Consider the following 21,956-nt stretch of genomic DNA (forward strand, 5'->3'; position numbering starts at 1 on the left):
CAAGTATGTAAAGTCTGGTTGCCATGGCTCTCTATATATGTTAGGCAATACAGCTTGCGAATATGTGACTGTACATGTAGTTTTAAGCTTAGTAATAAAAAGAGACGCTCCACACATCTCTCATGCATGGTGATGATGTGTGCATAATTGTTTAATACAATTTCTAGTTTGCAAGTAAAAGTGCTGGTGCGATATCACAAAGATAGGCCACTTCCTCTAGAGCTGGTACTGCTATTGTCATACCTTTAAACTAAAGTTTTTTTTCTGACATTCATATATGGTATATTAATCATTCTTTGTGCTAGTTCCTAAGTAATATCGAGATAGGTATCCAGCTTAAAGTCATATGATAAAAATGTACTGAGCTATTTTTTTGCAAATCAGATGTCATAAACCTGTTTGAAAAAAAAATCGGTAACAGCCGTTCATATGACTGACAGCCGATCACATGAAACTTTAAGCTGGATTAAATTGTTTTCTGGTGACGCTGGAGCAATAATTTTATAGTAAAGAGTTATACAATCATCTAAAAAGTATTTGAAGACTGACATTCGTTTGTTAATCCTCAAAAGTTTCCCTATAGCCCGTGGCTGAAGGCAACTCTGCTCGTTAACGGTAAGTGGTAATCACAGGAAAAGAAACCATTTATCGTCGACTCAAAATGTATAAGTTGTGACGAAATATGAATACAATCTATAAAAATATGTTTGGATCAGGCTTGAGCTTGAATACTCACTGAACGGATTCATTAGGGTAAACTTTCCTTTCGGATCTGCACTACACTGAAAAGTCATTGAACGAACGCCTATGAATCTCACTGTACACAGCTGTTTATGGCAGATCCAATATACTGAGTATATATGTATATCGAGAAGCAGCAGTGAAGAGAAAACGTGAGTTACTTACACGCCAGTGGACTGCTGCGACGCTGACAGTTGGCCCCCTTCCTATATCATTTACTGTTCAGAAAGACCGAGGCAGTCGTGTGACAGTGCATTACTGTTCAATGCTACAACTATAGACCCTATTTTCCAGGTTCTGTACTACAACCGAGTGAATTTCGCATAAAATCTGAACGTCATTGAGGATTCCAACTCATTTTGGTACTTATGTAAGTATACAATAATAAGAGAAATATTATATCTTTCATAATCATGAATTTATTAATAACATAAACATTTTTTTACAGATTTGTTATGACTAATAATGCCCTTTGGCCCTGTGGTTATGTCTGCATTTGTGTGTCAAAGTTGGAGAGAGCAATCCTCACCATCAGACTTGCTAGACAAAAATTTACACTTGTAAATGCTAAAGGACACTGCAAGAGGTTCACTGAATGGCTTATGGGCTTTCTAATCGGGAACATATATCAAGAAATACTACCGTAACCCAAAATCAAATGTTTTCTCTACTTTTCTTGATGCTCTGTTCAGTGTAGTTACCCTACGAAGTTCATTAAATTTTGAAATGTTGTTAGGCAGTGTTAATTTGGCTTTTTTTTTTGTACACACTGATTTGATAATTTGGAAAGTAGCCATGAATCTGTAAAACCACTGACAAGGACAGGTAAGACGTTTGGTTTTAATTGGGATATCAGCGTTTGATTGATCGAATTGCGATCATTAGGCATGTGTAATCTTAAAACTAATGCAATGTTATAATTATAAGTGAAATGTAACCATTGTAAAGATTGTGATTTTGGTACGTCATCAGAATTGAACTTCTTTTTCACACTGATTGAAGATATCAGAAAAACACTTGAGCGAGACAAACTTGTCTTCAAATTGTCGTCTACAGCGTGTCCAACATGGCAAACACATTTATAAAGACCCTTAAAAATTCACAAACTATCGGACACGCTGTTGATTACTGCGTTCAGCCTAGTCTGACTAATTCAGTGATTTTTTTCTTTCATTACTTGAGTGCAGAAATAAATCTAAGCCTAATGATATACTGAAATGATGTTAATAAAAGTAGTCGTATAAATTTAACACCTTCTGGTCAAATTCATTTTGTTGCCATTTCCTTGTACTTAGAGACAAATGATCAAAATTTTAATCATGTCTGTGAGTTCAGTTTTAGCATTTAAAAAAAGGTGATTCCGTCAAACGTATTTTCCAAACACAAAACAATTTTGTTAATTTGCACGGACGTATATTCTTTTACTATTTTAGGACACTGATAATGAACAATGCAGATATGAAGCAGATACTTTACAGTACTATATTATAAATTACCTTTTCATTCAATCTACCTCTTCTATTTATCATTATTTTGGTGTAGGAAAAATCGTTTAGGTAAGATGGTAAAAACTGCGCTCTTGCAGCATAGCATTTCTTACTTTCATGTTTTCATAATAATGTTATTGAAATAATTTTCTCATTATTATTCATGCCTAATGAATCTGTGGGAAATACTGGAGGAAAACGAATGCTGAGGGTTAGCTTTGAATGTCAGTTTTTAGATATTAAATACTTTTCTTCGTTCAGCTCGGAAAATAGTCTTGACGTAATAACCGTGAGTCGGAAGACGAGTCTATGATATTTCTACCGCATTAAAGTACATTGTGCGTCGAAAGTGCGGGCGGCGAATGGGTCTATACGAATTTAAAACCCCTATGTTGGCGACAAAACTAAAACACATGCAGGGACACAAAATTTGCCATTACGATATTTTCATGTCAGACACATTTTGATCGCGGGAGAAATACCGGCCGTCATGTTGTTTGTTTACATTGACGTGCACACCGAAGATCGACGCAAAAACAAAGGTGCGACGCAGCAAAATTGATGACACAAACGCGGGTTAAAGGTATACTGTCACCTGCTCCAATTTTGCCACAGTTACCATGGAAAAAGAAAATCTAACCAATCACAGATTTTACGCGGGTGGCCGCTTTTTAAAAAATAGCGCTCTCACATGGGCATTTTGAATACCAAGGAACGCCGCTTTGACCATATATGGCCATATTTAGATTACAGGTGACTGTATACCTTTAACGTGACGTAGAACGACCAGAGAATAAATTCCGTATTTTAGTTCAAAGACGACAAACTTGCTTTGTGCATGTGATAACTTCTGTTATCGTTGTTTATTTTTACTCACTGGCCTTACCGATGACGAATTCAATTATTACAGCCCCGTCCCCTGATGATGGATTATTACGAGATAATGCAGTCTAAAGGAAATTTGAACTTTCAGACAGTTCATGTAAATACAGTCACAGTAAGCGTGGCCTCTTCATACTGTGACACGATAAGACAGACACAGTTACTGACGTTTTCATCAGTAAAGACACAAGACACACGAGGAAAATCCCAGTAAAACGCATACTGTATTTAATCACTTCGCTCAAAGCGAACAACAGTTTCAGTTTCAGCCAATTTTGTGACGAAAGTGACTGAGACACAGATTTTTTCGCAACATGGAACGATGATTTTCACAATATTATGCTGAAAACATTCAAAATCTCAGCAATGTACGAGATGCCAAAATAAACAGTCGAAAAAGTAATGAAATATTGTTTGTTCCAGCAAAACAGAATTTACAAAAAACTAAATTCCTATTGTTTTTGCGATTTTACTTATCGTTTTCGATACGTAGGGTCTATAGGAATAATTTATGAAAGGATCGATCAGGATTCAGTTATCCAAGAGTTTATAACAGCATATACATTTTAGCTATCAGTACAGCCTGATTCGAAATACAGTGGTTCACTAAACGACCAAATTATTATTTACTCTCAGACTGCATATTAGGGCACAGCGGGATTTAACAGACCCTGTTGCTGATGGCTGGGAACATTGTTGTTATCGACAATAGCCTAATCAAACACTAGACTAGAGGACGTCAGCTGTCAGCAAAATTCTGCGACCATGTTGGAATCACGTACGTCTAGAACACCATGATGGCAATCACCTGATTTCGAAGCAGCTTGGAAAGTTTTTGGAAGGATTACTTTTACATCAGGAAAAAATATGCAATTATATGATCTGTAATGGAAATTACCTCCAATTGATTGTCACGCTATTTTTCCTGCGGTAGCGGTATCATATGCATCTGACAACAGTTGTTTAACTGATACAAAATGTAGTTTCGTTAAAAAAACACATACAGCTAACTTAAAAATCACGGATAATGAAAAATTATATGACACAAGGCCAGGAAATAAGCCTGTGAGTTTAATACTACCTTAAAGGTATACTGTCACCTGCTCAAATTTTTACCACAGTTACCATGGAAAAAGAAAATCTAACCAATCACAGATTTTATGCGGATGGCCGCTTTTTAAAAACAGCGCCCCCACATGGGCATTTTGAATACCAAGGAACGCCCCTTTGACTTTATATGGGCATATTTAGATTACAGGTGACTGTATACTTTTATATGACATACGAAACTATGTAAAGATGCACGGTAATATGGCACCATCCTGTAAACTGTAATATGAAAACAAGTGCACTTTTCTGTTATGTTCCTTGCTCCGTTGTCAACCTATAGATTTCATTATTACCATTATTGCCCCTGTTTTCAAACTTTTTAAGGTAGTATGCACCTCGAAAGTGAAAGACTTAAAGTTTTGTTCAAACTTTCCTCAATAAAACTTTCTCTCTTACCAAATCAACAAAAAAATTCAGGGGTCACCGTGGAAAGTTTGGTACTAGAGCAACAAATTACCTGGCATTTACTGATATTTGAAATTCAAAATGGCCTCCATCCTTGTGCTAACTCTATTGCGAAAAAAAAAATTTCGATTTCGCAAAACTTTGACGGCGGAAATATTTCTTATTTAAAGAGCTTTAAAATGAGCCCCCACAACTGGTAGATCAGAAAAGAACTGTAAATATTTCAGAGACCAAATATCTGTGCCGGAGGCACGTTCTACCATAATGACGTATTTACATCTACTCCTTTATACTATAAAATCTCAATTAATTGTATCACAACTTCATCGCGCGTATTTATCATCTGAGGCAGAGTGGGCTAATCATTGATTTCTCTAGTAATTTCATAGATTGACGGCTTTTAATCATTCCAGTCTCTTTGACCTTTGTGGCTCCCTTGAAGAAACGTAATTAAATATTATAGACACAGTTATGCTTCCTCTAATTTTGTTGAGGAACTAACTGAGGAAATACAAAATAGGTGATCATTGCAGAACAATTTAGTGAGCTAAGATATGCGAAGACAAGCGATCTGAATTACACCTGGTAATAATATGCATTCTGTTTCTGTAGAAACAACACTCAAATCAGCAATGTATCAGCTCACTTACGACGCCGATGCTCCATTATTGCTCATATTGAATATTGGATATAAAATCGTCTCTGCGACATGAAGTTTTTATCCGCAACCTCCTTCTAATAGTGGCACCTTCACTCACCATGACCATGCAAAATTCTCTCGAAACCTGCTTCAACTCTTAAATACTCGGCATTTTAATTAAAAAACTCGAAGACACTATTCTGTCAATCATGTATTGTTAAATAGGCAGAGCATCTGTCAGCAAAGTTTGAGTGATTGAAACAGAGTCAAGTTTAGTTTCTATGGCGATATCGCACAGTTATGCCATTTTAGATTGTGCATTCCACACTGCAAACGAGATAGTCAGTGGTGGTTGTTGACGAAGGTCGCACCGAAGACTCTACCCAAACGATACAATGCACGGCTAGCATGATGCATTTGTTGCAGTTTTGATTTGGATGATATGAAAGCTATGCTTTCTTACAATTAAAAACCGCACTGAACCCCTCCCCCCCCAAATATCAAAAAAGCTTTTCAAAAAAGGTAACCCTGGTCCAATCTACCGACCCTAGGTCAGTAAACACTGGTCATTCCCTTCGTCCTCTTGTTTTTCAATATTTGGTGCACTGCACCACATAACTAAAACTATGCGATGACGTATCATGTGACATTTTCTCAGTTTGCATCTGTTAAACAATTACAGGAAAGATGATGCTTCGGAAAATTAAAACACATTCCACTGTGACTGTACTGTGCGCTCTGACTGTCTGCCTCTCTGTTTGGTGGTTTGCATTGCCTCATGATAAACAAGAGCAGTCAATCGGTGAAGACGACAAAATAACCTTATCGTGAGTATAAATTAATCGCTATTGCTTTATCATCAAGTCAGGTTCGCATTAAAATAGTCTTCAGTTATAAAACTTTAGGATGTTTTCGTTGGATCAATGTGATAGATAGATAGATAGATAGATAGATAGATAGATAGATAGATAGATAGATAGATAGATAGATCATACATACATACATACATACATACATACATACATACATACATACATACACACATACACATACATACATACACACACACACATACATACATACATACATACATACATACATACATACATACATACATACATACATACATACATACATACATACATACATACATACATACATACATACATACATACATACATACATACATACATACATACATACATACATACATACATACAGGTGACGATAAATGATAACGCCGTTGGAATTAGTTGAGACAATTATTAGAATTATTTAAATGACTCTGTGAGATGTCATTTCATTTTTAAGTCATAGCGATAAAAGCGATAGGAGTAAATATAACAAAACAATGATTACAGCAATGATGATACTCTAATGGTGGTGACAGTGTTTTTGACCTTAGTTTTGGATAATTTGGAATAAAGTTAATTTCAAAAGTCATGGTAATCTTTCTGTAATTAAGTTTTCTGCACTGATTTTCCTCTAGGATTTGCAAGGGAAAAAGGGGAGGGTATTTATCAACATATTTCGCGAAAGGGGGGGGGGTGAATTTACGCATATTATAGTCATTTTTGGCATATTACAATACTCCACCATTAATCTCTTGATCTAATCATATTTCAGAGAGGAGCGTCAAATCGCACGTAAAGCAAGTCCGAAAGTGAACGTTTATCACAGCGACCAACAAGAAAAGGAGATTAGAGGTTCGTCGTCGAGGGAAAGATGTCAGCCGATCAATAGGTTCATTTTCATTAAAACCGAAAAGACAGGAAGTAGCACGATGACAAGTCTCCTATTCAGATATGGACTGAAAAATGACCTCGTCGCGGCGTTGGTACCAGATGAAACTTATCTGATACGGTATGATAAACTAGCTGAAAACTACGAAATCTTGCGCTATAACTGTACTGATTTTCCCGGTTACGATTTCATTGCTAATCACATTAATTACAAACGTGAGGCGATGGAAAACATCATTCAAGGTGCAAAGTACATTACGATAATCAGGTCGCCATACACACACGTCCGATCAAGATTTTTCTTTTTTGGCCCCCACAAATCTTTTAGCAACGCATCCACAGACTCGGAGGCTTTCTTGGCCTACCTAAAATGGAAGAATGACAGTTATGAGCAACTTGGTCGAGCTACCTGGGGCGAAAATTCGCTGTCGATGAGATTCGGTATATACAGTCAGAATCCGAAAGTACTGAGTGAAAACTTTCAAAAGCTTGATGAGGAGTTAGATCTCGTCATGTTGACCGAGTACTTCGACGAGTCCCTGATTTTGTTGAGAAAACTTATGTGTTGGAGTTTTGAGGATATTGTTTACTACCCTCAAAAGGTTGATAGAACTCCACATCCGCCAATAACCAGCGAGATGAGGGACTTCATTGACAAATTATCGATGGCTGACATTCAGATGTACGATTATTTCAACAAGACGTTCTGGGAGAAAGTGAAGAGTTACGGTGATGGATTCGATGAAGACCTCCTAAAATTTCGCAGCATCAAGCGAGATGTTACCGAAAACTGCGAAATGGAACCTGAGTCCGACTATTGCAGATTGTTGCACATGGATGATCTCCCCATCACTAAAGTGGCGTACCGGAGACAAATGCGATGGATGTGCACTGACTAATATACAATATGTTAACTAATTCAGCATGACTTTTCCTGTCGTGGCATAGGTTTTCTGGAACTCTCCACTTCAATTTCTTTACGATTAATTTCTTAGGGCACTCAATGTATCAACCATCCAACAACTGAAGAACATCAGTGAAAGTTTAAAAGATAACAGATCTTCATGCTGTAAAAATTGCATCGTTCTAAATTTGTGACTATATTCCTTAAGTTAATCACAATGGAGCCTTGAAAATTTGATGACAAAGTTGTTGAAAAAATAAAAACAAATTGGCACCTGAGGTGAACTGAATATAATTCCGTTACATTTTATTAGATATTTAGCAAGCGCCCTCCTCGACGAGTATAACTGCTACTTGGTCCACTGCATTTTGTAATCATGACAGATATCTGGAACTTATTTTGAAGGGATGGTTTTTTTATCATCTTTATCTCGGAGCAATTGACTAACTGTCCACAACTTTCAAAGGAGAACAAAGGACTAAAATCGCATTAACAGTCAATGTCAACAACCACTAGGCCTAATGCGAGTACCAGGGATTGAGGACTGCCCCTCTAAGATTTGCGTTGAATGCCTTCAAGATGAATTAGCACTTGTTGACAACAACTACTTGTACAACTCTAGGTCTTAGATGACGGGAGGAATCAATTTATGCAAAGATAACCACATTAGAATATTTTTTCCATATCTGTTGTTGTTGTGCGCATGTCTTCATGTAGCTTGCTCCCGGCTGTCAGGCTGTACGTGCGTGGTTTTCTGACCTGCGACTAAGCGTGTGTGTTACATTCCGACGCTATCACAAAACCTAAGCCTGGTCTGACATTTGGATAAAATCCAATATTATTAGAACACAGTAGTATGACCATAGACCCTCCAGGTTTTCTCCGAAGGTCTGCGGTATGACTGAGCATGGAGGTAGTGTCTCTTCCTACCTCCATGGACTGAGGTAACGACGTTCGCCAGTGGCGACTTCATGAACTATCAGGACATATTATACACATAAGCAAAATGCAAAATTAACATAAAAATTCCTGGTGAAGATGAAACGAAATGGTGACGGTGTTTTACGAGGCCTGGAATTGATGTCACCGTAATAGTCGCGCCAGCGGCTTACTGACTACGCATGCGCATATTCACTATGCGAGTAACCGGAAGTGTACCCTTCTCTCATGAACGCCGCCATGTTTTCTTTATGAGTACTCGTAAATAAACAAACACGAAACAAATTATTAATTTACAACATGCCATTTATAAAATATACCTCTTTTATTAGCCAGTAAATGTTAATATGTAACAGGTCTGACCTGAGAGTGAGCGCAGCGTAGGGTATATCGTCATTGATGTTTTCAGGCAATAGCATGCTAATTTCTGTGTTTGATGCATGATGCATATCTTGGCCATTGAGGTTGAATTGTTGTCAACTGTTTTCTAGAATAACATTTATAGTAATTTAACTCGGAAATCCAAGTTCACTTGCGAAAATTATTTAAAACTGGTAAATTATATGATTCCGAGCATGTTTATTATATTAAACAGGGGCGGGAACATCTAACAGAGGCAGTCTAATGTAAAATACGTACTTGATATTCTCGTCGGCAACTCTCAGCACACGATTTCGCGTGAGTTGACCGTTCGTTCTCGCGAGAGTAGGCTTGTTTCAAAATGGCGGCGCCTAGTGATGACCGAACCGGGCCTTCAAAAGTGATCGAAAATATTCATTTTGAACCAAATTTCACACTTTCTTTGAAACAGAGAGATTCTTTTGTCGGAAATACACATTGTCGAGTAGGATTTGTGGTAGATGATATCTTTAATTTCGCGCAATCCGTGTAAAAGTATTCAAAATGGCCGCCGCCATGGAAGTGCTCTCTTTTCAAACTCGTAGGTATATAGAGATTCCATTCTAATTTTCTTGTACACGCGTTAGTCTTAATGCTCGCTTCGCGAGCGGCCTTAGGCCGCTCTCGCTGCGCTCGCTATTATGCACCTTGTCGCTGATACAAAATATCGTTAATATCACGCATAAAAAGTAGAAAATGGGAGAAAACTGTCGTGCATATGAACCGGAGCATACACAAAGAATGCTAGGATTGAATTTTTGAAAAGCGCCCCCTGTGTCAATAACTAGATTCAAGAATTGCCAGTTTTTAGATGGAACGCTCTAGTTTTCAGCTTGCAAGTGGAAGGTGGGCAGTGCAGTTACCATTGCAATGGTAACCATGGCATAATACGTCTTTTGTTTAACACAATAGGCTGTTATCATGGTAAAAATTGCCAGTTTTTGTTCAACATTTTTACACATCACAGAAAATCTATTCCTGCACTGCTGCAGGGTTTGACGTCGTGTACGTCAGCGTACGTACGTGAACTGTTTTCATCTGAGGGAAAGTGGGCATAGTCGTCATATAAACGTATATGAAGTAACAATAAATTATATTTTATCATGAATCAACATTGCCAATCTTAACCCCTGGCGCGACACCAAGGGCTGAGCCCTATATAACTTTATTCAATATTTAATATCAACAGAATTCGTGCCCAGTGACCAGTCTGTTGTATTTACGCACACAGCCGATTACGCGCTTACATCGAATTAAATATCACAGCTGTACGATACGTTTCTTACGTTCTACTATTCAATTGACATATTCTTAAAAACATATGCATTTAATTTTACAGCGTGGACCTGGCTCAAGTCGATGTGGCGTGTTACACTAATACATATTTCAATAACAAAACAAAACAAACAAAACAAAATGTGGCACATGTCGCATGGATGGTTACCACGATGCTAAGTAAACACCTATTACCGGGTCATGAGGGCTATAGCGCCCATTTATTTACTATAGGCTACAGAAGAGAACGTCGGAACGCAGCATAAACTACACTTATAGAAACTACCCAGAAAACATCACGCCTGTGATGGTGACCCCTGGCCAGCTGTCAATATCTTTTGGGGCTTTTGTCTTTTAGCCTGCTTTGCATATGCGTCGTTGGACACGACCTGCCAATCACCCAGGTAGTCAATTAAACTATTAATTGACAGTTTACTGACCCAATTAACACTATCCAGCAGTATCAGTCATATTTTAATCGCGTGGCCCGGGTGGGCACAACGTAGGAACGCGTGTACTATATGTGTACGTTTCACTTGCGGTGTTGTTTGTACCATCGTGCGTTTGAAGTCCTTGTTTCACCTACAGCATTGCCTTTAAGGTGATAGGCTCACTATTAATGTTCAGTATCATTGCACCGAGTTCTACCCACGGTGAAAACCACCTGTTTTGCCTACTAATTACTGCCCGTAGCTGCCCGTCCTGAATGTAGCCCATCATAGCTACAGTAATCAGTCAATATATAATACCCTGCGCCTTATACTTTTTATATAAACCTGTAAAATCATAGTCCGAGCCGTAAAATTGTTGACTTTCGATCCGATATACAGGTTGATCGTTGAATCGCACAGTCGCATCCATGTTTACTTGCCCCATAAGCTTACTACTCTGCAAAGGGTGGGTAGATGGAATTCCAGGGCCAAAAATGAACACCGGGGCGAAACTTTTTGTGAATCCATGTGAAAACATAAATCATTTATCAGTTTTGATATATACTCCTCGATTGTAAGTTTGATCAAAACCGAGACCACATTCAAGGGCTATGCAGACTGTCCATGTACACACACACAGGCAACCACCGGTGAATATCAGCGTCAGCGGCATAACTATCGGGTCGTAAATTGATCGGCGGTTTGGGGGCCCCTGGACTATGATTTTATAAGTTTAAGATATCGACCTATTACTGTATTGAAAATGCCAATTCGTGACGGGCAGTGCTAAAAGAATGACGGGCAGGGACGGCAGTAATTAGTAGAACCCGGACCGTTTCTTTGAATACTGTTCGATATTAAGTGACAGTCAAACTTTTGGGTGGTGCGCGTGACCGGCGGCACTGACACAAACTGGGTTGACAAGCAGATAATTTAGGTTTTTGTTCAGTGTTGTTACCATTTGTCCATCATGGTGGAAAACATTGACGGAAAACAAGAGAAAACGGTCCCGCTCCGAGAACAGCCCCGAGACGGGGACGATGTCTTTTGGCACGCGTATATGCCAGTCACCTAGGCGACGGTAATCCGTTCCACCTATCACAATCGGGAAGGTACTCCTCCCCCTATACCACTGGCGATCCCGCCCTCAAGGCACTACGTCATTCGACCAAGCATTGTTATTGTAATTTCCTGCATAAAATTAACAGCGAGGTCAACCGGTCAAATCCTCTTGGCATTTCCTGGCATGGCTCTATCGAGCAATCGCTTACGAGAAATAGAAATCAATAGCAACACTGTTACAAATCGGAGGACAAACAACAAACAAACAAACAGTATGGAATAATAAGACACAGCTATGCTTGTTTGTCGAAAGGTGTTATATTTTTGATTGAAATTAAAATACAGGGCACTGTTATTGCGTATAAGACGGTATTTATGTTTTACTCGTCATCGGCGTCTGTGATCACAAAGTATCTGCCTATCTTCCACGCCTTTCATCAGTGTTTACAGAACATCTCCAGACAACAAGTTATAACCTTAAATACAGGTTTTAAGGTGATATGACGAAGCGCGTTTCACTCGAAAAGGGCTTTTATTATGGAGTTTGTGGGAAATAATTTGTTACGAAATTCAAGAAGGGAATACAAGCATACGAAACCGTCGAAAGAAAAGAACCACAAAATTTGCTGACACTAGAAATATTTCAATAAATTGACTGACAACACTAGACAACACACGAAGAAACCTCTGCTAAAACTTTGTCAGTTGCAACGTTTGGTGTACATGGTGTCGTTTTTTGTTATTTACATAAAATACAGTGTCCCATCCTACATCCTATAATCATGTCGAGATGACGTGATCGACTTGTCGACGCGAGACAGCCTATACTCGTGTACTGGCCCGATGTCATTATCGACGACTGGATTGTAGTCAACACTGGGATTCATTTGTCCGCTGTTACACTGTGATTGAGCACGATGCTGTGTCTTTGGAAGGCGGACACTTTGTGTATTTCAAGAGACCTTACGGAGACGAATAATAAGCTTTTGTTCAACAAAAACGATGTAAATATTATGAAAACTTGTATGTTGTCCCTGTACAGGACCTGTAGATGTAACTTTTGATGATTTTTTTTCGTTATTTTTTGTTTTGTATGTCACTGCAAGTTCTTATTTTACTATAGGTGAGTGGACGAGTAGGAGGCGGTTTACAGAATTTAACGTTACAGTTTGCAAGTAAAACTCCGAGGCCCGCAGAACTGTCCGATTTACCAGTAAATCGGACACTTTTAAACAAAAGAACTTGTAAATCGGACACTTTTTAAACAAAAGAAAGCCAGGTGGTAATTATAAAATATTCGGTTATGGAAATTAGAAAGCATGGTTAGAACAATGGGCACGAGGCGGAGAGTGGTATAACTTCCCAAAGCATGTTGAAAACCTGACTATTTAGCCTGTCAACACAGGGTCTATGCGTGTAAAATGCACTTTTATTGTTTGCATTTGCATTCTAGTCCGGACCATAGTTCATTTATAAACAATAACAGTTTAGTTTACTCATGTACAGGTTTAGACGACAAGCTGAATGCTAGTATAGGTCATACTTTGGAGCTTACAACAAGAAAATAGTTTACTTTAATGACAAAAAGTGAAAAAAAACTATGAAAAGTTACAGCCACTGGCCCACCAAGGTAATATTTCGCTTTCCTTCGTGAGCTAGTAATACAAAGTGGGTCAACAGTATGTAATATTTGCAAGTCTGCAATACACTAGACATTATATTGTATATGTTGTCGAATTCATGCCCTGTAAGTGCACAGCAGGTTAGGTCACGTGTCTTACAAATCTAGCGATAGACCAATGAAATCAGTCGCTTGCATTGGTTAGTATAAGTGTATTTTCATACATTCTATCTATCTAACAAATATCCGGGTCACACGTAACATAAAGTTAAATCTACGGTAAGTTGTTGCTTGTTAATGTAATTTTAGAATCGCCTTTATTGCTCAGAAAAATGATAAAATATAGTTTCTGTTTCGCGTTGGAAAAATCGAAAGGATTCAAAGTCTTGTACAATTGTCTTCAACGGTCATAAATAAGTTTGCACAGTTATCAGAGATCCCCTAACAGACCAGATGACGTCGACCCTTGGATCCTAATTCATAAAGTTCTGTACATTTTAGTGACTTAAAAGTCAATTTATGATTTCGGGGACATTGTAACTTTTAACAAAAAGTTATACTATTTACACAAATATATATATATATATATATATATATATATATATATATATATATATATATATATATATATATATATATATATATATATATATATATATATATATATATATATATATATATATATATATATATATATATATTAAATCATTGTGTCCGTTTGACAATTATAACTCCAGAATGATTAAGATGGAACTTGTTCAGCCTTTACAACATTAAAACGCGCCAATTTTTGTTTCATTTTAACCATCGACGCGGATGTATACCTGTTTACCTATATCAATATAATTCCGAACAAGTATTATCAATCAGCTAGTGGTCAAAATAAACTCAGGACTGGTTGAAATAAATGTACAGATAATTGAATGCACCAAGAGTTTTCTGGTTGAAAATGTTCAGATTTCAGAATAAGGCGCTACATCTGTCGACTGCTTCGTCGTTGGAGAGATAAGCGATTGAGCCCCTCAACAGCAGTCGCATCCTTCGCCCTTCACCATTTTCTCGGCCGTCCACTCGGGGAACTGCACCGCCTTGAGCAGGAGCTCGCACAGCTGTTTGCAGAAGTCTATACAGACGCCGAAGGGGAGGCAGATGATGTAGAACCAGGCAACGAAGAAAGCGACGGGCCAGGAGACGAAGACAAGACAAAGAAACCAGAGGATGGTGAAGCAGACCTCCTTGGCGCCCATGGTGAGTTCAAAAGGTGAGGTATCCGGTCAGACCTTCGTGAAATAAGAAAAGAAAGAACTCGTATCAAGTTGTGCTTTTTTAAAGCTAGAACGCACCTAGGGGACAGACACTCGGAGTCTCAAACTTTTACAATTCCTTTCTGATATAGCACTTGTGGGGGTTCATTTTAAAGCTCTTGGTGAAAGAAAACTTAATTTTTCGAAATTCGAAAATTTTATTTTTTTCCATGGAGTTAACATAGGAATGGCGGCCATTTTGAATGAATGTCTGTAAATCTTGGGTTATTTATTTCTCTAGTACTACAATTTGCACGGTGATCCCAAATTTTTATTCTTGATTTTGAAAGCGAAAGGTTGAAAGATTGAGGAAAGTTTGAGTAAAAGTTTAAGTCTTTCACTTTCGAGGCGCATACTACCTTAAAATGGTCGTTGCAACTTTATGACAGTGACCGCTAAACGTAAAATCGTGCATGTCCGATGTTGTCAATGACACATAGGAGTATCTGGGGCATAATTAAACTTAATCAATATTTTAACCTTGCGTCAACGTTGACGAGTTAATGCACGTTAGTACCCATTAAATGCTATATGATATCCATAATTAAACCGCAGTGAATAGTGATATCGTTTACCAAAACTTTACTAAAATTTGCAGACCTGACGGATAGGAAGGCCATGTGTCATCATGTCAGACAATGACTATTTCCTGGCTCCTGAGGCTATGCTGGTGTCGAAACGTTTTCTTATTATCCCAACGAATGATATTTAATATATTCATAACCATTACAGTAGTTCCCGGTCGATCTATGGTGTCACGTTATTCATTTGAGGTATAGGGTTCATTCGACAACCAGGACAGCCGCAGTACAGCACGAACAGAGCAAGGACAGACTGTATCGATTTCCTGTTATCGGAGCTTTGATTGGCATGACTGACAAATCAAACGCCCTAATGTCAAAATCCATTGACCTCACTTCAGTGCTGGCTGTTAAAGTAATGAGTATTACCCAAATTGTTATGGTCCAAAATTTATTGATGTGGGAAAACTTTTCTTGTCTTTGATGTGTCGATCTTCGATCCTATTCGACTGTTATATGTTTCACTTACTCATCACCCGAGACAGCTATTTGTACTGCTAATCAATAAAAAACAAGGCCTTCCGATTGTATCAAGGAACGCGCCCTCACTCGCGTCTGCGCTACACCACGGTCCCTCCACAAATTTGTGGAGGGACAGTGGCTACACTGGTCAGTTCTATGACGAAATAAGGCATGCAATGATGCATGTAGTGTTCTTTTAATTTTAATTTTTGTGAACATGTAGTTTGCAACCACTTTAGCAGAAAGGAATATCTAACATCATCACTAATATTTCAATATGCTATGTTGCCCGTAGACTGAAAGATCCGTCGCTCGAGGCGTAAGACGGGAGCGAAGAGAGCGCCCTCGAGCGACGGATCTTTCAATCTATGTTGCCCGGTGTGCTTTGGAATTTTCAATCCAAAAGAGCAGTGTCTGGTACAGAACAACGTCCGTTAGGTTTCCTTCTGGAACAAAAAATAACTTTCGGCAAGGAAACATTTTTAAAAAATTGTCCAACGCTTTTCACCCTTTAAATTTAGTGATGTAAAAACATTTCATTGCGTTTTATCATTCCTTGTTGGTAATTTCCCGCCATCCTGAATTGACGGCACGTTTTACTCCATAAAAACGGACATCGTCCAAACGCAGCACAAACACGTCTATATGCTACAATACATAGACTGAAAGGCTGGATTTAATCGCATTTAGTCCGTTCATTGTGAACACAAGTTTGAAGTCGTAAAATAAAAGAGAGACCATAACCAAAATAACCACATATACGGGAAATCTTTGTAAGGGATCTGCTGCTCAATATTGTGGGGTAAATTTGGACATGGTTTGGATAGGCATATTTGTCTTCCTGTCATTTTTCTTAGTCCCTTTCTGACTGTAGAATGCACCTCGGGGACAGATACACGGAATATCTTTTTGCCCCAATTCTTTTATGATCTACCACTTGTGAGGGCTCATTTTAAAGGTCCTGAAGTAAGAAAAAAAATTCACCGTCTTAGTTTTTCCAAAATCGAAAATTTTATTTTTCCTCGTAGAGTTAACACAGGGATGGCGGCCATTATGAATTCCAAATATCGGTAGTGTCATATTAATACCAAACTTTGTACGGTGACCCCGAGTTTTATTCTTGATTTGGTGATAGTATGGTTGACAGTTTCATTGAGGAAAGTTTGCAAGGGTAAAATTTTAAGTCTCTTACTTTCAAGACGCGCACTACTTTAAGGAACAGCTGGCCCATCCCAAATAAAACTATAAATCTCATTTTGATATTTATATAGAAGTCAATTGCTAAGCTAACGAGTAGATTTATGTAGTTCCCCTGGAAGGCTCTCACAGAATCGCAATTTCTACATAATAAATCAGATTACCCTTTTTTAAATGGATAAAAATTCTGAATAAAATTAACTAATCGAAAAACATACGATCCGATTGTCACAGTGATGGATTTCTTATGTGCATACACAATACAAACGTCTTCAAAATATCGAATGCTTAATTCGAATTCAATCGAAAACCACTTGTTGTACGAGGTAATGTTTCATTGTTTATTAAAAAATAATGTCGTGTTTCTTTTCCAGGATGATATCAACATAGTACATGTAATAACACTATAAGGTGGTTGCAATTATGATATAATGACAAAAAATGAAACACAAGGCCCATTCAAATTAACATAAAATGTTTATGAAAAGAGTGTTTCTTCAAAGTGAGGAGGACCGCCTTGTTCAAAGATGTGAGTATATACGGCTGACAGTGACTTTGCCTCTTGTAGTTGGCTAAGGTAGTCTGTCTTTGAGGTCTACCTTTATCATTACAGAGAGAAAGACATCATCATTGACTTTAGGAGAACAGGATGCAGTCGCAAGGAAACAATTATTAACAATCAAGGTGTGAAAATTGATTCAACCTATTAATACCTTAGTATTCAAACACTGACGTCGTGAAAGAGGGCCATCAAAGTTGTATACATTTTGGCAAGATCCATCGAGTATTGATGGTACGATCCTATTTACTCTACTGAACTTTCATGTATAACTTTTTATGTGGTTTTTATACAACGCCTGTATCATGAAAACATGAATTCTGCAGATAAAGTTGTTTCAACAAGGCCCAAAGTAATGGGTACACCACAGAGAAGCTTTTATTGCATTTTATTACCAACAGTTGCCTATAAATGTTCGTGAAATTTTATGGTGTAATAATCACGCGGTATTCTCTGCAGGGTTTCATTTGTTTCCGTCTAATCGGCGCGTTAAGTCTCCGGCTTGCGGGTAAAACAGACGCAAAATATCGTTACTCAAGCCACATTTCGGCTTTCGTGCCGCTCGGGTATTAAATATGCTGTTTTGTGTTATGTTGAATTTTAGGTGTAAAGGTTAACGTTGTGTGTTTTTTTTTCCAAGTCGCCACTCTAATTACGCAGTTTTGGGATCAAGGTAACATTGAAATGGATTGGACTGAATCGAATTTTGGGTGATTTATGATTTGATCTGATAACACAGCGTACGAAGTTTAAGGTTGCTCGCACCTAGAAACTGAAAGAGTTACAATTTTTGCTTGAAGTTTTCGTACAGAAATAAAGAAATAAAAATCAGGAGTCACCGTGCAAAATCTGGTACTAAAAAAAACAACCAAATATTCACGACCACTTGAAATTTAAAATGGCTACCAACCCTGTGCTAACTTTATGGAGAAAACTTAACTTTTCGATTTTCACAAAACGATAAAATCTTTGTTTATTACATGAACTTCAAAATGAACCCTAATAAGTGGTAGACCAAAAATACTGTCCAAGTTTAAGACTCCATTGTCTGTTGTTGGTACGTGCATCCGTACCTTAACGCCGGTCAACCGGGGACGGAATACTGGTGTTAGTTCTTGGAACAATGGTCGAAATTCAACATGTTAGAACGTTGCAGTTAATCGTGATGCTTTTACAAAAACATTCTTCTAATCAATCGAAATGGAATTTTGGAGAAAATATACATGTTGCTCTGAGTCCCCCTACTACTAAAATGCCAACACTGGGAATGCGAAAAAGAATTACATGCCCTCGCAGTGATCACCTCTCCTTCCATGTAATGAATGGTCTGTCTCTGTCTCTAAGGGAGTGGCGCTTAAGCAAACAATAATGATACAGAGTCCTCCATAAGAGTCCATCATCTCTCATTTGTTATCCTGTTACCACGGCGATTGCTGTCATAACACTGAAGACGCTACGGTTGTCAAGGTTTATATCCGTTGTAGCACGCCCGTGTTTGAGTGACCTTTTTCTTAGTATTTATGAAATATTAAGATGCTGTATTTTGTCATTATAACTGACATATTGATATTTATATTTAAATCATTATTTTGAGCTTGATACCGTCGACATATCAAATCGCCAGATTGCAGTCACAATAAGTCGGAATGGAGCCCACAAGCATCTAAAACGCATGTCTGAAGGAGCACTTCAAGTTCCATGGCAACATCCTTGCATTTTTTTTTCAAAATGAGTTAACTGTAGTTAAAATTCTCGAGATATCACAGTCATATTACGGAAGATAAAAATACGAATACGTTCCATAGAGGTCGGTTATCAGAATGGCCTTGGCACGAGAAAAGGTTATCAGATATATACAGGCAAATATATGCATGTAACGTAAGAAAGCAATGTAAAATGGATTGGGGATTTTTTTGAAAACTACATGGGTGAAGACTAACTTACGAGCTCCTACATGTATAATTGTTATCTTACCTTTTCTTTGTAAGTACTGGAAGCAGACAGGGTGACAGTTTAGCCTCTTGGAGTTGACCCGCTGTTTTGGAGTCCTCTCTACATATGTAGCTTAACCCAAACTTATTTTCTAACGGGTTAAACATAAATCATAAAGAACAAGATCAAATGATGTAAATGTACATTTACACAAAATATGATATATCAAAATGTCAGAAACAGGGCTATGGAAAGAAACCCAATATTATTTTTGAATAAATACCTTTACCGCATGCACAGTTAAACCGTCTCACGGTGGGTCGTCTCGTAGTTGACTCTGTGACTCGGGACTCTTAAAGTGGCGGTTCGACAACAACACCGGGGCTAATATAGTGACCGGGGCATAAAACCTAACACTGCATTGGTTGGCCTGACAACAAATTACCCATGGCGGCTGGCAACAAACTTTGATCTGGGAGTTAAATAATAACAGCGTAAAGGATAACGTCGTTAATATTCGATCGATGCAATGCTACAGAATTGTTAGGAGCTCGGTCAACGAGGACTAACACGTCTGCTTAAAATTCCACACAATTTTGGCGGTGAGAATTTTGTTTATTGCAGCACCAAACAGGCATACCTACAAGCAACTGTCCTTGTGGTAGCACAACATGGCACCACGTTAACCTTTTGGTATTGCGAATGCTTTCTCTGGGCATTGTTTTTAATGTAAATATTGTAAATGTTGTTATACTCGACTCTGTGTGAGAAGAGCCTCAGGCTCAACAGTTTATCGAGTTTAAATAAAGTCTAATAATAATAATAATAACAAGGCAGTATTGCTGAAGGCAATGAGTACTTGGGCCGTGATAGAGTAATTTTGAGGACAATATATACAACTATTCAAATATGGTCTTGAATTTCCTCCTGTCAATTAGGCATTTGATTAACTGGTTATTAAACGAAGCAATGACATGACAACGGCAAAATATGTCTAGCAACTTTTGTGGAGTTTGAGGCAGGGGTTCTTTATTTATAGTGGAAATTGCTTAAACTCCTTAAATATTCAAATTACAGCAAATTTCTTTTGTTCTCGATGGTAGATGTCTAATATTTAGATGGGCATATTTAGATTTTTACCCTATAGTTATCCCTATATACCAAAAGTCGGACATCCAGCTCAGAATTAGATATGTGCATAATTGATGAGGTACAATATGTGGTGTCATAAGGTGTCCCATCATACCATATATGAAGGGTGTAGCACTTGTGGTTACTGAGTTGTGGACAAATATATATATATATTTGAGGTCAAAGGTCATTGAGGTCACGTGACATTTTGTCAAAATAATTGTATTGCTAAGTTATTCCTATATACCAAAAATCAGACCTCTAGCTCTATTGGCTCGCTCAAAATTAGATATGCGCATAATTAATGAGGTACAATATGTGGTGTCATAAGGTGTCTTATCATACCAAATATGAAGAATGTAGCACTTGTGGTTACTGAGTTGTGGACAAATATATGTATTTGAGGTCAAAGGTCATTGAGGTCACGTCACATTTTGTCATAATTGTATTGCTAAGTTATTCCTATATACCAAAAATCAGACCTCTAGCTCTATTTTGTCGATCAATTTCAGTAAATTTACCTTACCTAGATGAAATTTTGTCTATAGGCTGAAATTTCGCCGAAGTTTGACAAAATTGCATCGATTTTTCAGGTTCATATGCGACATTTTTGAGTTTTGAGTGCAGACAGAAATAAGTTTTGAGGCAACATGGCTGCGACCCATGTTGACCCCTACCTGCGTACGATGCTATGTGCTACAGCTAACACACAGCATCGCACGCAGGGCTAGCGATAGCCCTGCGTACGATGCTGTGTGTTCCGCTACAGCTAATAGCCCCGCTCACCACAGCCCTGCAAAGACCCGTACGTAGAGTTGGTGACTTCAAATCCATTTTGGACTTGACGTAAAAAGCCAAATTACTGCCGAAATTCAGCGTTCTTGGGCCCAAGTCGTATCCCTGCCTACCTCAGCTACTCGATCGCTTCCAAAAATGCCAGTCTTTTATTCTTTTTTCGTAAATAACCGTCGATGTCGGCAACTCTCTCGCTAGCCCTGCGTACGTACGCAGTGTACGCTGTGCATTCCCTGTGTGCGTTCCTAACACACAGCGTACACTGCGTACGTACGCAGGGCTAGCGAGAGAGTTGCCGACATCGACGGTTTATTTACGAAAAAAGAATAAAAGACTGGAACGTAGAGTTCAGCTCGC

General features: G+C 38.2%; 1 protein-coding gene and 1 long non-coding RNA gene across 5 annotated transcripts in view; one reads left to right on the top strand and one right to left on the bottom strand.

Moving 5' to 3' along the window:
• Positions 1 to 516: 516 nt before the first annotated feature.
• LOC139139682 (galactosylceramide sulfotransferase-like) lies at positions 517 to 8,409 on the top strand. 2 transcript variants are annotated; one of them, XM_070708545.1, is made up of 4 exons: positions 517 to 615; positions 1,036 to 1,111; positions 5,948 to 6,092; positions 6,892 to 8,409. In XM_070708545.1, exons 3-4 carry the CDS (start codon positions 5,953 to 5,955, stop codon positions 7,904 to 7,906), a joined length of 1,155 nt encoding a protein of 384 aa, XP_070564646.1. In that variant the 5' UTR covers positions 517 to 615; positions 1,036 to 1,111; positions 5,948 to 5,952; the 3' UTR covers positions 7,907 to 8,409. The 2 variants fall into 2 exon arrangements, with proteins under 2 accessions (XP_070564646.1, XP_070564645.1); XM_070708544.1 differs by lacking the exon at positions 517 to 615 and having other exon boundaries at positions 932 to 1,111.
• Positions 8,410 to 12,316: 3,907 nt separating this feature from the next.
• The window catches only part of LOC139140954 (uncharacterized), a 156,927-nt gene continuing 147,287 nt past the window's right edge, over positions 12,317 to 21,956 (bottom strand). For 2 of the 3 annotated variants that reach the window (XR_011554107.1, XR_011554108.1), the window contains exons 2-4: positions 19,957 to 20,145; positions 19,716 to 19,824; positions 13,569 to 14,918 (exon numbers count right to left, since the gene is read on the bottom strand). This is a non-coding gene — a long non-coding RNA (uncharacterized lncRNA). Of the gene's footprint in view, positions 14,919 to 19,715; positions 19,825 to 19,956; positions 20,146 to 21,956 lie in introns of all 3 variants that reach the window. The other variant, XR_011554106.1, reaches the window with a different exon arrangement.

Source organism: Ptychodera flava, chromosome 9 (assembly GCF_041260155.1).
Source record: "Ptychodera flava strain L36383 chromosome 9, AS_Pfla_20210202, whole genome shotgun sequence".
NCBI classification, from domain to species: domain Eukaryota; kingdom Metazoa; phylum Hemichordata; class Enteropneusta; family Ptychoderidae; genus Ptychodera; species Ptychodera flava.

What these genes read in the sequence shown, in the direction of transcription:
- LOC139139682 (XM_070708545.1), top strand. Translation starts at nt 5,953, where the DNA reads ATGATGCTTCGGAAAATTAAAACACATTCCACTGTGACTGTACTGTGC. An exon ending in GACGACAAAATAACCTTATC is followed by an intron (nt 6,093 to 6,891) that starts GTGAGTATAAAT and finishes ATCATATTTCAG; the next exon opens with AGAGGAGCGTCAAATCGCAC.